General features: G+C 42.9%; 1 protein-coding gene across 19 annotated transcripts in view; it reads right to left on the bottom strand.

Annotated features, from left to right (window-relative positions):
* MRTFB (myocardin related transcription factor B) overlaps nt 1-13,408 on the bottom strand; it is a 266,554-nt gene that overhangs the window by 33,941 nt on the left and 219,205 nt on the right. For 14 of the 19 annotated variants that reach the window (XM_044302677.1, XM_044302684.1, XM_044302680.1 and 11 more), the window contains 4 exons: nt 5,499-5,615; nt 2,632-2,682; nt 1,856-2,103; nt 522-669 (listed from right to left, as the gene is read on the bottom strand). In XM_044302677.1, the coding sequence (XP_044158612.1) occupies nt 522-669; nt 1,856-2,103; nt 2,632-2,682; nt 5,499-5,615 (564 nt within the window). The remainder of the gene's footprint in view (nt 1-521; nt 670-1,855; nt 2,104-2,631; nt 2,683-5,498; nt 5,616-13,408) is intronic. The other 5 variants (XM_044302681.1, XM_044302685.1, XM_044302695.1 and 2 more) reach the window with 1 other exon arrangement.

Genomic DNA, 13,408 nt, shown 5'->3' with positions numbered 1-13,408 from the left:
AAAATACTGCTGCCCCCGCTGCAGTATTCAACTGTATGACTGGTCCTGACGATGGTATTAAAGGTGAATTCAGGAGGGCACCTGCGGCCACCATCCAGATGCCAGCATGAATTAATGCTGAGAGGATCAGATTACCCAGCTGGCGGCCACAAAGAGGGCTTGGATGACCCCCTGGGCATCCACCCACTGAGAAGTTTCCCTGTAGGGTCTATAGCTAGTCCGCCCCGTGGGACTGGGCATGGTAAAAATCAACATACCTGATTCTGAAAACAGACATTAGGAGGAGCCAAATATAACGTATCATGGGGCTTGATGTGTGTGGCATCTTCAGCCTCAGTTCAGACACAAATGTGGAGAGGGCTGTTTTCTGCAGTAGAAACCCTTCCATGCCCTACCATTCCTCTGCCCCTCAGCCATCCTTACAAATGAGAGGCGCTTCTAAAACGTGGTATGTGAAGCGGACCTCATGAGTATCATACGTTCTGCTTGTATTTCCATATTTTACATTGCTTCTGCGTTACCTTCATGTCATCCAGATTGGAAGGTAGCGGCCCTGCCTTTTTAAATGTGATGCTGTTCTGCCGGTTGGTGGTGTTCTGGGCAGAGGATGCGCTGGTATTCACATTGCTGGTTATGGAGTTTCCATTGTTTGGTTTGTCATTCAACGTCCTAGAGAAAGAAGAGCAGGCCATTTGTTACTGTGAGATCGCATTCATCGCTTTCACTTTCAAAATGTAAATCTGCATCCACATGTATTGCAGGTTTGGCCACAAACAATGTGGTAAATCCGCACTCCAGGTCATTTTTGGCATTTTCCTGCAAAAGTGCTGTGGCTTTTGAGCCCACAAATCTAGAGTGTGAATGTAGTCCAATATAAAACTTTTGCAGAAACGATTTAAGGGTGCGTCCACAAAGGATGCATTTGGGTGTGGTAATTTACATGCAGATTTTGACACCGATTTCACTGCGGATTTACTAAGGATTCACCCTCGCATTACAAAGGATGAGATGCATTACGGAAATGAGCGGCATGAACTGACATAATGCGGATTTAAAATCTGCACTGCAAGTTCAGTTATGTGTGGATTATGTTAGTAAAGTTTTATAAAGCATGTGGATGAGATTTAGTTTGAAGTCTCATCCACTTTCTGCGATACCGTATACTCCATTATGGAAAATCCACAGCAAATCCACTACGAGTGGCCACATCCTAAAAGTGTATTGTGTTTTTAAATGAAAGTGTTCATAGGACATGTTTTATGGACGTGTAACCCCTCAAAACAGCTGGGACAGATGTTATGAACCAACACCATGTTGCTGTGGAGCCCCAGGATTAATGTTGGCGTGCCAAGCTCCATGTAGCCCCAGCCTTATACTAAAGTGAAGAACAGAGATATCCTAAAAGTAAGAGATTATTAAAGTAAACTCCACTCCCCTTGTACGTAAACTTTTATATCACCCTGCAATATTTAAGTATATAGGAATATTCCATTAATCTAGAACTTCATGGCGTGGTGTTTCTCCTGCTCCAGCATCCAACAAAAACAGTCCCATAGCTGGTTTAACAGGAAATAACCATAGGGCCAATGGCGCAAAAACTGTATATGCATGGGCCAGAGACTAGAGCCTAATATTAAAATATTCAATGAGCCGGAAAATCTCATAATCCTACAAGTCTCGGCTCCTCAGCATGCTGGATTAATAATGTTTTACTGTCTGAATGTGAACCTCTTGTACAGTGCATATAGATGTCAGTCACAGAAATGTTGGGGAAAATGCCAAAAGGGCTGTTATTTTTAGTAAAATTAAAAACAGGGGAAGCAGGGTAATATCTTCTAGGGCTCCAACAACTTACTTGAGTGGTGCTGGTAGGATTGTCTGGTAGTTGTAGTGTTGCTGTTGCTGGCTCAGGATCTGTAGTTGGAGGAAGAGCTGCTGTTGTTGCAGGAGACGGGCGTAGTTGGAGTCCATCTCGGGTTCCAACTTCTCCCCTTTTTGGTCTGGGGGAATATATTGGTGATATTTCAGCTTTTTCACCCGTGGTTTGGGCTCCTTTGACTTCTTACTGCGTGGCTTGTCGTTTGCACTCTTCGGTTGACTTTGCTGTTTGGAAAGCCACGTGACAGGTTACTTTTACAGAAAATATAGCACATCAAGAAAACAAAACGTAATAGCGGATCTCTGCTAAAAATTTCTACCTGACATTGGTACCACCAAATGGCCAGTGTCTTCTGGGATCTCAGAAAGGAATTAGGGATTGGTGACTATTAATCTGCAACGCTGACCAAAGATTGTCCGCACTCACATCCGTACCTATCCCTATTAGGTCTCACAATCTATATTCCAAATTAACCTATGTGTAAGGTTTTTGCAATGTGGGAGGAAAACCCACGCAAATGAGGGGAGAACATACACACTCCATGCAGATATTCCCCTGGGTCAGATATGAATTCAGGATCCCAGCGCTGGAAGACGGCGGTGCAAACCACCGAGCCACCGTGCTGCTCTTTAACCACTGTTGACAAGATTAGTCCCAAACAAGTTGCTGGTTAGGTTTTTTTGAATGCAAGGAAACGCATGCAAATATTCAATCAACTGAGCTCTATACAAACCAATGTCATGCGCACATACCATGGTGGCACACAGAGTGCCTACTGGTCTGTATGCTGCCTCCATTGAGTTCTATGGGAGAATAACTATTATATGATATGCAATCCTGCCTGTTACAGTTTATTTATTGCATGGAATCCACCAGTTTAAACCTCTACGTGTCTCCATATAAAATCTGAGGCGCACAAGGCTACACTATAGACCCACAAAATACAGGTGCAATATTTGGTAGTCCTGGAATAGGAGTACTGATTTTGTAGACATTTGTATAATTACAGGTGAAACTCGAAAAATTAGAATATCGTGCAAAGTTCATTTATTTCAGTAATGCAACTTAAAAGGTCAAACTAATATATGAGAGACTCATTACATGCAAAGCGAGATATTTCAAGCCTTTATTTGTTATAATTTGGATGATTATGGCTTACAGCTTATGAAACCCCAAAGTCACAATTTTGAGGTCCCCTTTGCTCAGGGGGTATGGATTAATTAGCTGACTAGAGTGTGACACTTTGATCCTAGAATATTGAACCTTTTCACAAAATTCTAATTGTAAGCTGCATTAATGCAATTTCTTTTTTATTTGCATTGCTGAAATAATTGGACTTTATTGCACAATATTCTAATTTTACGAGTTTCTCCTGTATTATTATTTTTAAACTTGTATATCAGATGTTTGGCAAAGATGTCGTAAGCACAGCCTAAAATAATCTGATCTCAGCCTAGATTAAAAAAATTGGGAACAATCTGATTCTAATTATTGCAAACCAAGCTACAGTTGGGATATTCAGAGGTGGCATATTTTTTATTATACATCTACTGGATGTAGGTCAGTCATTGTCTCAAGCCTCCCATAGTACTATTAAAGGGGTTGTTCCATGAGAAAATATTAAATTTCTCAGTTAGATCACATAAAACCGTTTCACTTGTAACCATTTTAAAATGTATGTGCAGGGTCCAACAGGGAGACGGCCACAGCTGTCAATCATGCAGAGAGCACTTCACAGTGTAGCATGTGAAGCCCTGGGCAGGTGCAGGAGCAGAATCTGGCAGAATAAAACTTCATATTCATCCTACTCTTGATGATTAATCTTTGTCCTGCTCTCCCCAGCCCCTAGCTAGTCCGGTCAACAGTTCAGCAACAGTCAAATCTGCTGACAAATTCCCTTTAAACAAACAATCCTGTGTTGCCATTACATACTGTTTATGGTGCCCCTGGTGTTCTTTTAATATCCTCTCAAAAAGTCCACCTAATGCAGTCATGGCTATCCTCCGGCACTCCAGCTGTGGTGAAAATACGACTCCCAGCATACTCCATTCATTTCTATGGAGTTCTGAGAACAGCCAAGCAAATGTGCATCTTGGGAGACATAGTTTTACCACAGTTGGAGGTTAGCCATCACAGACCTAATGAGTCCAGTGCTGGTGGTCACACATGCTCAGTAGATCTGCCCAGATTCTCTAGTACATAGGCACTGGAGTGATTCCTGCTGTGGAACAGACCAACCAGTAAGAATCAGTGCACAAGAAGTGCCTTCTTCTCCACAGCCCCGGACACATTAGGTGGACGATTTGAAAGTAAATCAAAAGAACAGCAGGTGGCACTATAACAAATATGTAACAGCAATATCTAGACGGAGGCACATCTTTAAAGGATTCTAGTTGAATACTTGTCATGTTTTACAGAAAATGAATATTTTAACCACTTTAATATAGTATAAAACACACCCTGCTGCTACTGTTCAACCCTGCCAAACTCCTGGGGAGCTCCATACTGTGCCTCTGCTATTCAATGCATTTATATGGAACAAGTCATCTTAGTCACTGCTTTATTCCTATACAAATATCGCCACTTCCCGTGAAAAACAAAAAAAGCTTCTGGCATTTCTGTTCTCTCCATCCAAGGCTAAAATATATTAGAGCTGCAGAATGCTGCAGCGCCGACTAAGTGCCATCCTTCAAACGCTAAGCCATGAACAATGAGAATCGGGTATAAGAACTCTATGAAGGACGGCAATGACGCCGACTTCCATTATTGGTTCTTACAAAAGCAATAACATAACTGCTCTGCTTTCACCTAAATACCATGGCAACGTGTTCAGCGCTGTATGTATCTAAACATGAGATATTTCATGAAAGCTGAGAAACGGTCAAGGTAGAGTCTCAACTTTTAGAGATTACAAAGAACCCTTAAAGGGAATCTGTCCCCAGCAACCTCCACATCAAACTGTTTGCACAGACATGTAGCTGTGGTTCACGAGAATAAAACACTGTTTTAATGTTTATAGATCTGAAGCTTCGTTCCAGAGTTATGATGCGCTTTCTTGATATGCAAATTAGGCTTTTGGTGCAAGGAGGGCGTCACCGTTGCTCTGGTTGCACCCAGGCTCTGCTCCTTTCTGTGGCCTGCTTTGATTGACAGGACCAGGCAGTGGCAAAGCAGCCAGGGTGGAGCTGGCCACAGAAAAGAGTGGAAGTTGGGTGCAACTAGAGCAATGGTGACACCCTCATTGCACTAAAGGCTTAATCTGCATATTAACAAAAGGTATCATAAGTCGGGAATCGTGCCTCGCATCAACAAAAGAAAAACGGCAATTAAGTCAGATGAATTACAGCTATGTGTCTATGCAAACAACTGCATAAGGTGGTCGCTGGTGACAGATTCTCTTTAAAGGGGGATTCCAGTCTTCAAAACCGTGCTGTTGGGGCCCCAAAATCACTGGAACTGGAGTCCTGAGCCCTCCCATTAAACCTCACCACATGAAAGCAGTAAAAAAAAAAAGAGATCAACAGTGGCGGCAGTCAAGCATTTGCAGTACCACGCCATATCGGGGAAAGGCATCTGCCCCAGCAAGTTACTTCCCCTGATAAATATGTATCTACTTTACCTTAACCAGTGCTGGCCCAGGTTTCAAGATCGTACATGGTGCAGGGAGGCGTGTAGGGGGTTCAATGGCAGGAACAGGCTTGAAAAAATCTGGCAGAGGCGAATGTACTGCTTGGCACTGCAAGGAAAAATGATAATGGTAAAACTTCTGTCCCCCATGGGGTAAACAACCCTCTGGATAGAGAATACGGCATTTTGCTTGGTAAAATGTGATATTCTAAGACGTCTTATTGATTTACTTCACTATGATGCAAGTGACACATGAATTGCAGCACAGTTTATATCATTATAACATAAAAAACATCTGGAAAGTCCTTGAGTCGGTCATATGTCTGACATCTATTAATAACTTTGCATCCACCAGTATACTGTACATAAATCTTAAATGACAACACAATGTGCAGCTAGGACTAAGATGCTGACACGATCAGTCCTGAAAGTGAGCCCACATACCTTACTAAGGGCAAGAGCAACACTGGTGTAAACATGGAGATTGTTAGATAAACCAGATAGACCAGATACAAGACTGGTCCAATATGCAAAACCCAACTATGACAAAAACACAAAAAAAAAGGCTAAAAAAGGTGCAAATGTTAATTCCAAACGATGACCTTCTGATGTGGACATTTACCCACTGAAGGTCAATGTAATAAAAGGGTTAAAGAGATATACCCACCTTAGACATTTACAGCATATTGACAGGATATTTCTATAAATGTCTAGTAGATGTGATCTAACTTCTGGGACTTGCACCTACTGTACCATATCTGCAGAATTGGGGACCCGCAACCACCATCCCGTCTGATGACGCATCCGACAGATCCAGGCAGAGGATAAATTGAGTGATGAAACAGCCATTCTCTGCCAGGATGTGGTGGTCAGTGGCCCCATCACCAAGTTGGACAGAGGTCAGGGAACTCCCGTTCTGCAGGTAGGTGCCTATCCTGTAGATATGCCGCAAATGTGGCATGCTGCAATGGAAGCAGACCATGGAACTGCTATGGGGGGAGGAAGCCCCAGTGCTTAACTCCTTCTCTTCCCGATGTGAAAACACTGCAGGGGAGATTTATCAAACTGGTGTAAAGTAGAACTGGCTTAGTAGCCCATAGCAACCAATCAGATTCCACCTTTCATTTTTCCCAGCTCTTTGAAAATGAAAAGTGGAATCGGATTGGTTGCTATGGGCTACTAAGCCAGTTCTACTTTACACCAGTTTGATAAATCTCCCCCTGCATTTTCATGTAACCGCCACTAGGGTAGCTCAGTGCAAACAGATCAGTCAATAGTATCTGCATAAGTTCATATGCACTGAGCTCCCCCTAGTGGTGGCAGCAGGCAGACAGCTTTGTAATAGAAGGGAAGCAGGAGATTTTTCAATGCATTTATGCCTGTTGTCCAGTGTGAGAAATATGGTGGTCAGAATGAATGCCATAGTTATGAAGCACCTGTTCCACTTTTTCTGACACAGAAGTTGAATAAAATGGGTAAGGCCAAGTGTGACTTTTTGATTACATTTTATTCCATAAAAATTTCTTCTGGGTAATGAAAAATAAATAAATTCATCAGAAATCGGGGGCGTTGCACTTTGCATTCTGTACTGCCTGGTAGTGATTGAAGCACACACATACTGGGAAACTGGATGGGGCAGGGGGGCCTCTACTAAGCTTTGCTATGGGGCCCCAGCCTAGTACAGCAATGCCATATAGATAAAGATATAACTAAGAAATGAATAGTATACTGAAAGAAGTTGTATAAAAGTTCAAGTCAAGAGGGAAAAAGTAAGACTAAAGCTAATTATAAGATAGAATCAACATATAAAGAAATACAAAAATAGTAATGTAAAAAAGACAAACTACTGAAACTAGTAAGACAAATCACGCCATAACCATATAAACACATGCTCAGAATAAACTAGGCACCGCGGCTTGCAGAGAGCCATTAATTAACACCAAATCTTTGTATGTTCCTGCAGTAATCCTCCTTGCACTACAAAGGACTCCAGGCTCGGGGCTGTCAGCACAGAGTTTAAAGCATGAAAGATCTCTCTTGGAAGCACTAGGGGGTCTGAATTCTGTGGGGACGAGCTCTCCCGCCGGACTGGCCTAGGGCCACCTTCTTTGTCAAAGGAAAGTTTTAATCTCTGCCAGACGTTGAGAGAACTAAAAGGGAGGTCCCGCCCGGCACGTGTGCTGCGGTGAGCTGCATTCCGAGGTATCCATATTTCAACTGACACAGGGATAATCATGGGAGCAGCCCCAAATATATTCTGGCTAATTCCTTCCTAGAAAAGCTGCTTACAGTCAAGCACTCGGTCATTTCCTTTGCCAGGATGACTTTCCAATATATTTAAAATATACTTTTTTTGTAAAGGTCTCACTCCATAAAAGCTGAGAAAAGAGTGATTTAGAGGTGTGTAAAAAGTTAGAAAACGGCAACCAATCCCAGTACTGCGTTTCAAGTATATAGCTCACAGTTTACGGTTTATACGCCCACCCGCTGTGCGAGCAGCACTTGATCAGGAGCGCTGTACAGCTGGATCAACAGAGCCTTCTATAAAGTGGAGAACTTTTCATTTTACAATCATCAACATTTCGCTCTTTTTATATTTTTACAAAGAGTTACATTTTTTAATAAATGTATGTACGGCCTGATTTAACCTGCTACAAAATAAGCCACAAATCCACACTAATGCATAAAAATAAAAAAAACATGTCTACACTATATGTAACGCAGAATTGTTAGTAATTACCTGCCATGTTTTATCGCTTGTAATGCTTTTTTAGCAGAAATCCAATCCTGTTATTTCCCGTTACCACAACTCCATTTTATTTCAACGGTTGTGGTAACTTCCTCGATAATTTCCATTCCAGACTCTCTTTCTAGCTGCCCATTTCCACTAATCCTGTTAATCTGCATGAATCAGGAGCTGGAATTCTTGTAGACGGTGCATTGCACAATGAACGTTTCCAGAAATTAGGACTAAGAAAAAGCAAATGTCCTAAGCTAGTAGAAACCACATCCTGGGATATTCAAGGTGTCAGCAGAGCGGATGGACAGTGTATACAAAGTGAAAATGAATACTGCTTGGGGTTTGGGGTCTACTTGCCAGACACAAGTGTGATCGAGAATCTATATTACTATTGATTACAAGTGCCTATAAAAGGCTTGAAGTTAAAGGGGTTTCCTAATCCATGTCAAATAGGAGTGGGTCCCAGAGGTGGGATCCAAATCTGTCTCCATAATGGGGCGCTCGAAGTGAAGAAGACCAGTTTGAATCGATCCCCCGCTGGCATCACAATTATACACTCCCTGTTTCACTCCTCCCACTTTTTGAAATCGTAGCAATCGGGCTCTAAACCAATTAAAAGTTGCAAAGCTTTGCGCAAACATGGTGTACGCCAAAATGTGTGACTTTTTTACACCAGTTTCTGACATACAGGGGTTGGAAATATTCCTCATGGTGCCATGAAGGTCCTAGGATTGGTTCAGGTATTTGGCTTTGCCTGCATATTAGTTGCCTAAAATAAATAAGAACCATCTAATCAGCACCACAACGAAAAAAGGTCATAGTGACCAAATATCCTGACGGAAAATCAGTTGATCTTAAAACAGTAAGGCCTCATGCACACGACCGGTGGATGTTTTGCGGTCCATAAATTGCGGATCTGCAAAATGCAGATACTGGCCGTGGGCATTCCGTATTTTGCGGAATGGAACAGTTAGCCCCTAATAGAACAGTCCTATCCGTAATGGGGACAATAATAGGACATGGTCTATTTTTTTGCAGAACGAACATACTGCACACATCTCTGTTTTTGTTTTTTGCGGCCCTATTGAACTGAAAAAAAAAAAAAAGAAAAAGAGCATGTGCTATTCTTGTCTACAGTCGCGGACAAGAACAGGCCTTTCTATCATAGGGCTGGCCGCGTGCGTTCCGCAAAATGCGGAGCGCAAAACACTTACTGTTGTGTGAATGTACCCTTATGAAGTGCAGAAAGCTTTAGTAAATGTGGCCCATAGTTACATGTGTCCGCTGGGCAGCTCCCCTAGGCTTGATTGACAGGTCCCATCCTAAGCGCACATTAATACACTCTGATACATATCTTATAAGAATATTTTAAGTCTATTAATATACAATCCAGAAACTGGTTGTGTGTGACTGAGGTCAGGGCACGTATGAGTGAGGTAAGAGACTGCAGCGAACTGAGATTCAGAGAATTCCTTATGACTGACACATCGAAGCATAAGACATAGTGCCGCTAATTAATCCCTTGGAGAACATTACAATTTATTCATTCTAAAGACAAAAAGGCTGGGCGGCCTGCTGAAGGCTCCCTCGCTGAATGTCTTATCCGCAATACAATGCTGTGTGTCTATTGTTCTAATTAAGATGTCATCAATCTTACTGGCAGATGGCCGCTTTTCATAGGTCATGCTAAGCTATGTGTCCATCACTCCATCCAAAATCCAGAGACTGAAATGCTATGTTACTACAAGTGTTTGTAGAAATCAGGGTACAGCCACACGTGGAAAATCTACGGCAAAACTGTCACAGATTTCATCTTTTGCGATTCAGAGGGTGAAATCCGTGTCAAATCCACACCGAAATTTGCAGTAAAATCAACACAGTTTGGTGCTAATTTTGCCATGTGGATTTCAGCCAGACTGGCCACACGTGGCCGTACTCCAATTCTTCACTCTAATGATTGTAGGTTTTCACATTAGGTCAGAAAGCAGAAGCACATCCGCTAACGCAGCACCTATCAGTCTCCGAAACCATGGGGACAGGTAAAGGAGTTGGACCCCTCTAAGACATGGGTGGTATATCGCTAGGAAATGCCATCAATGTCAGATAGGTGCTGGTTCCACCTCTGGGAAACTCTCCGATCTCCAGAATGCGGGCCCCAACACTGAAGGAGTGCATGTTGCACATGTGCGCTGAACTCTTCATTCATCCCTATGAGAGTTCTGAAAATAGCCGAGTGAGTCAAGTCCCATAGCGGTGAATGGAGAAAGCACCGCGCAAGAGCAGCCATCTCTCCATTCTGAGCCAGCGCTCAGCTATTTTTGGAACTCCCATAGCGGTGAAAAGAGGTGGTTGCGCATGTGTGGCTCCTAACTGTTCACTATGGGGGCCCCATTCTGTAAGATAGGACCGCGTTGCAGATGAGGGACCTGCACCTATATGACATTGATGGCATATCCTAGCGACATACCAGTAATGTCCCAGAGGGGCCCCTTTGTTTTTCTCATGTACGTCTTGTTGCTAATATAGCACCAACATATTCTGCAGTGCTGTACAGACAGGGGCGAATTGGCCATAGACCTTTTAGACCATAGACAGGGAAATTTTCCGGTGGGCCGATGCCCAGGTGGCCGGCCAGTGGAAATTCTTTTGGGATGTATTTTGTAGTATTTTGTAGTGGACTGTGGTATTTGGCTCTGTTGGGTGGTATAATGTGCCAAAATATGGTATTGCTGGCCCTGCCTGCCATCAGTTTGGACCCAACTCCAAAAGGGCCACTTTTAATATTTTTTCCAGGGCCACTTTAAGTTCCCGGTCCACCCCTGGACTGTCAGAATTCACTTCAGTCCCTGTCTCTAATGGGGCTCAAAATCTAACTTCCATATCTACAGCCAGATTCACAGGAAACCAACCAGAATGCTTATGGACTGTGGGAGGGAAAAAAGACAGAACTCGTGAACTCCAAGCAGTTATTAAAGGTAATCTGTCACCAGAGGGCCCCAAAAATGAATGACAGTCCCTGATGAAAACCCTGGGTCGCTTACTTGAACTGACCGAGTGGTTTTCCTAAAATCAGTAATGTGCAAGTATGAGCAGAGCACCGGGGTCCGCTCAGTACATGAGCTCCCACCTCTCCCCGCACCCGTGCTGTAAATGATTGACAGCTGAACTGTGCAGACTGGGGACAAGCACTGATGGGACTGATGACCGTTTCTATACAGGAATATATTGGTGTTTTACAAGCAACAGGAAATAAATTAGTTATATATCAACAAGGTAAAGTATACAGATGCCCCATATGATCTTCTAAACTTTACGACGATAACCCAGTTACCCTCTTTCAGAGAATACATGGAAGACCAGCAGACGTCTGATCTCATGTATGTCCAATCTTATAAGCAACAACTTTTAAATTAAAATAAGAAAACTCTATAAAGGGTTTTAGATAAGAATGCTCCGATTAGTATATGTATTCTCACACGTGCTGACAGAAGCAAACACATATATAAATGTATAACCTCGCCTACTCAAGTGTGACATCGGTGTGGAGAAGATTTTGGCTGTATCCCTTCAAGACAGGGAATCCCTTGAGCTAGGCATGAACGGCCTACGAGGCGAACCCACAGAGGGACAGGGCTGACGATTAGCAGAAGATACAAATGAGCAGCACTAATGACGTCTTCATTTCTGAAGGTAATAAAAAAGCTCAATCTTTCCAGGGAAAAATCAAGGTCAATTGTTTATTAAGTTGTGAATGGTAAGCTTCCTCTTTCAATCAATGCGGCCTTCTGGAGCTCTTTGTGCATCCTTATAAGTATTGGTATTCGGCTGTGTATACTTATTAATGTGCCTGGAGTTCTTCTTGCGCTCGGAGTCTGTAATATCGGAACATTAGCAGCTATGCACTTATATCACTCCAGCTGGAAACCTAGAAGTAGGCCTCATGGAGACAGGAGAATCTGCAGTTTACTTAGGACGAATACATTACAGCGGATGCTGGACTAGGCAGTAATGCACTCTTCAGTGGTGTCCCTCGCAGCGCTACTAAATTTGCTGAAATTGCTCAATAGTTCTTCAACTACGTAGAAGCTTCAGTTGCGGTCAAATCAATCTGTTGCCTAACCATAAAGATTTCTTCCAGGCCAAGAAGTTAAAATAAAAAGTCAAGTAATCCCCACCGGTTTTAAAGGGAACCTGAACATGCAGTTTGATCTGCAGGCAGCATGTTATATTATAGGATGTGCTGAGCAGACTGATGTATCGCTTTGTGGGAAGATTTAGGCTGCTTTCACATATGCGCTTTTTGCGGTCCGGTTTTGAAATCCGGAATGGGATCTCAAAACCACACCAAAGCACATTCATTTGACTAATACAACCGGCTGCATCCGTTCAGAACGGATCCAGTTGTATTATATCGAAAATGAACACGCTGCATCTGGCAGTAAAGCCCCTGTAAGTCAATAGCCGCTGGATTGTTTTTTTTTTGTGTCTGAAAAAAACCCCGCATCCGGCACCATTGACTTACATGGTTTTCAGTTTCCCATGCCGCACACAAAAACGCAGCTTGCAGCGGTTGTGTCTGGCATGGGAATGCATTCTCGTGCACTCCGTTACGGTTTGTTCAGTTTTGTCCCAATGACAATGAATGGGGACAAAACTGAAGCGTTACCCTCTGCCAGATCTCAAAACTGGAAAGGAAAACGCCCCTGCTTTATGTTTAGGAGTCCAGTGGGTGGACCTACTCTATGACTGACAGCTATCTGTTTATCCACATTTATACAAGGAAGGCTGGCAGAACCGTCCACAAAACTATATATCGATCTGCCCAGCTTTTCCTGCTCTATAACATGCTGTCCACAGATCAGGCCGCAGGTTCAATATGACAGGTTCCCAAGGTGCCAATAGATAATGCAGCCAGACCTTGCTTATATCAACCTTCTTATAAATGTAAGGGTAGGTTCACACCTCTGTTTAAAGGGGTTGTCTCACTTCAGCAAATAGTATTTATGTGGAGGAAGTTAATACAAAACACTTACTAGTGTATTGTGATTGTCCATATTGCTCCCTAGATTCATTTTTCCATCGCATTATACGACCACCCTGTAATCCAGAAGGGGCGGACGTGCTTGCACATTATAAGAAAATCAACCAGCCTATGTCCCCGC

This window comes from Bufo gargarizans, chromosome 8 (assembly GCF_014858855.1).
Source record: "Bufo gargarizans isolate SCDJY-AF-19 chromosome 8, ASM1485885v1, whole genome shotgun sequence".
Lineage (NCBI taxonomy): Eukaryota > Metazoa > Chordata > Amphibia > Anura > Bufonidae > Bufo > Bufo gargarizans.
Note: the sequence above shows the minus strand (reverse complement) of the source record. Positions and strands in the feature narration are given on the sequence as shown.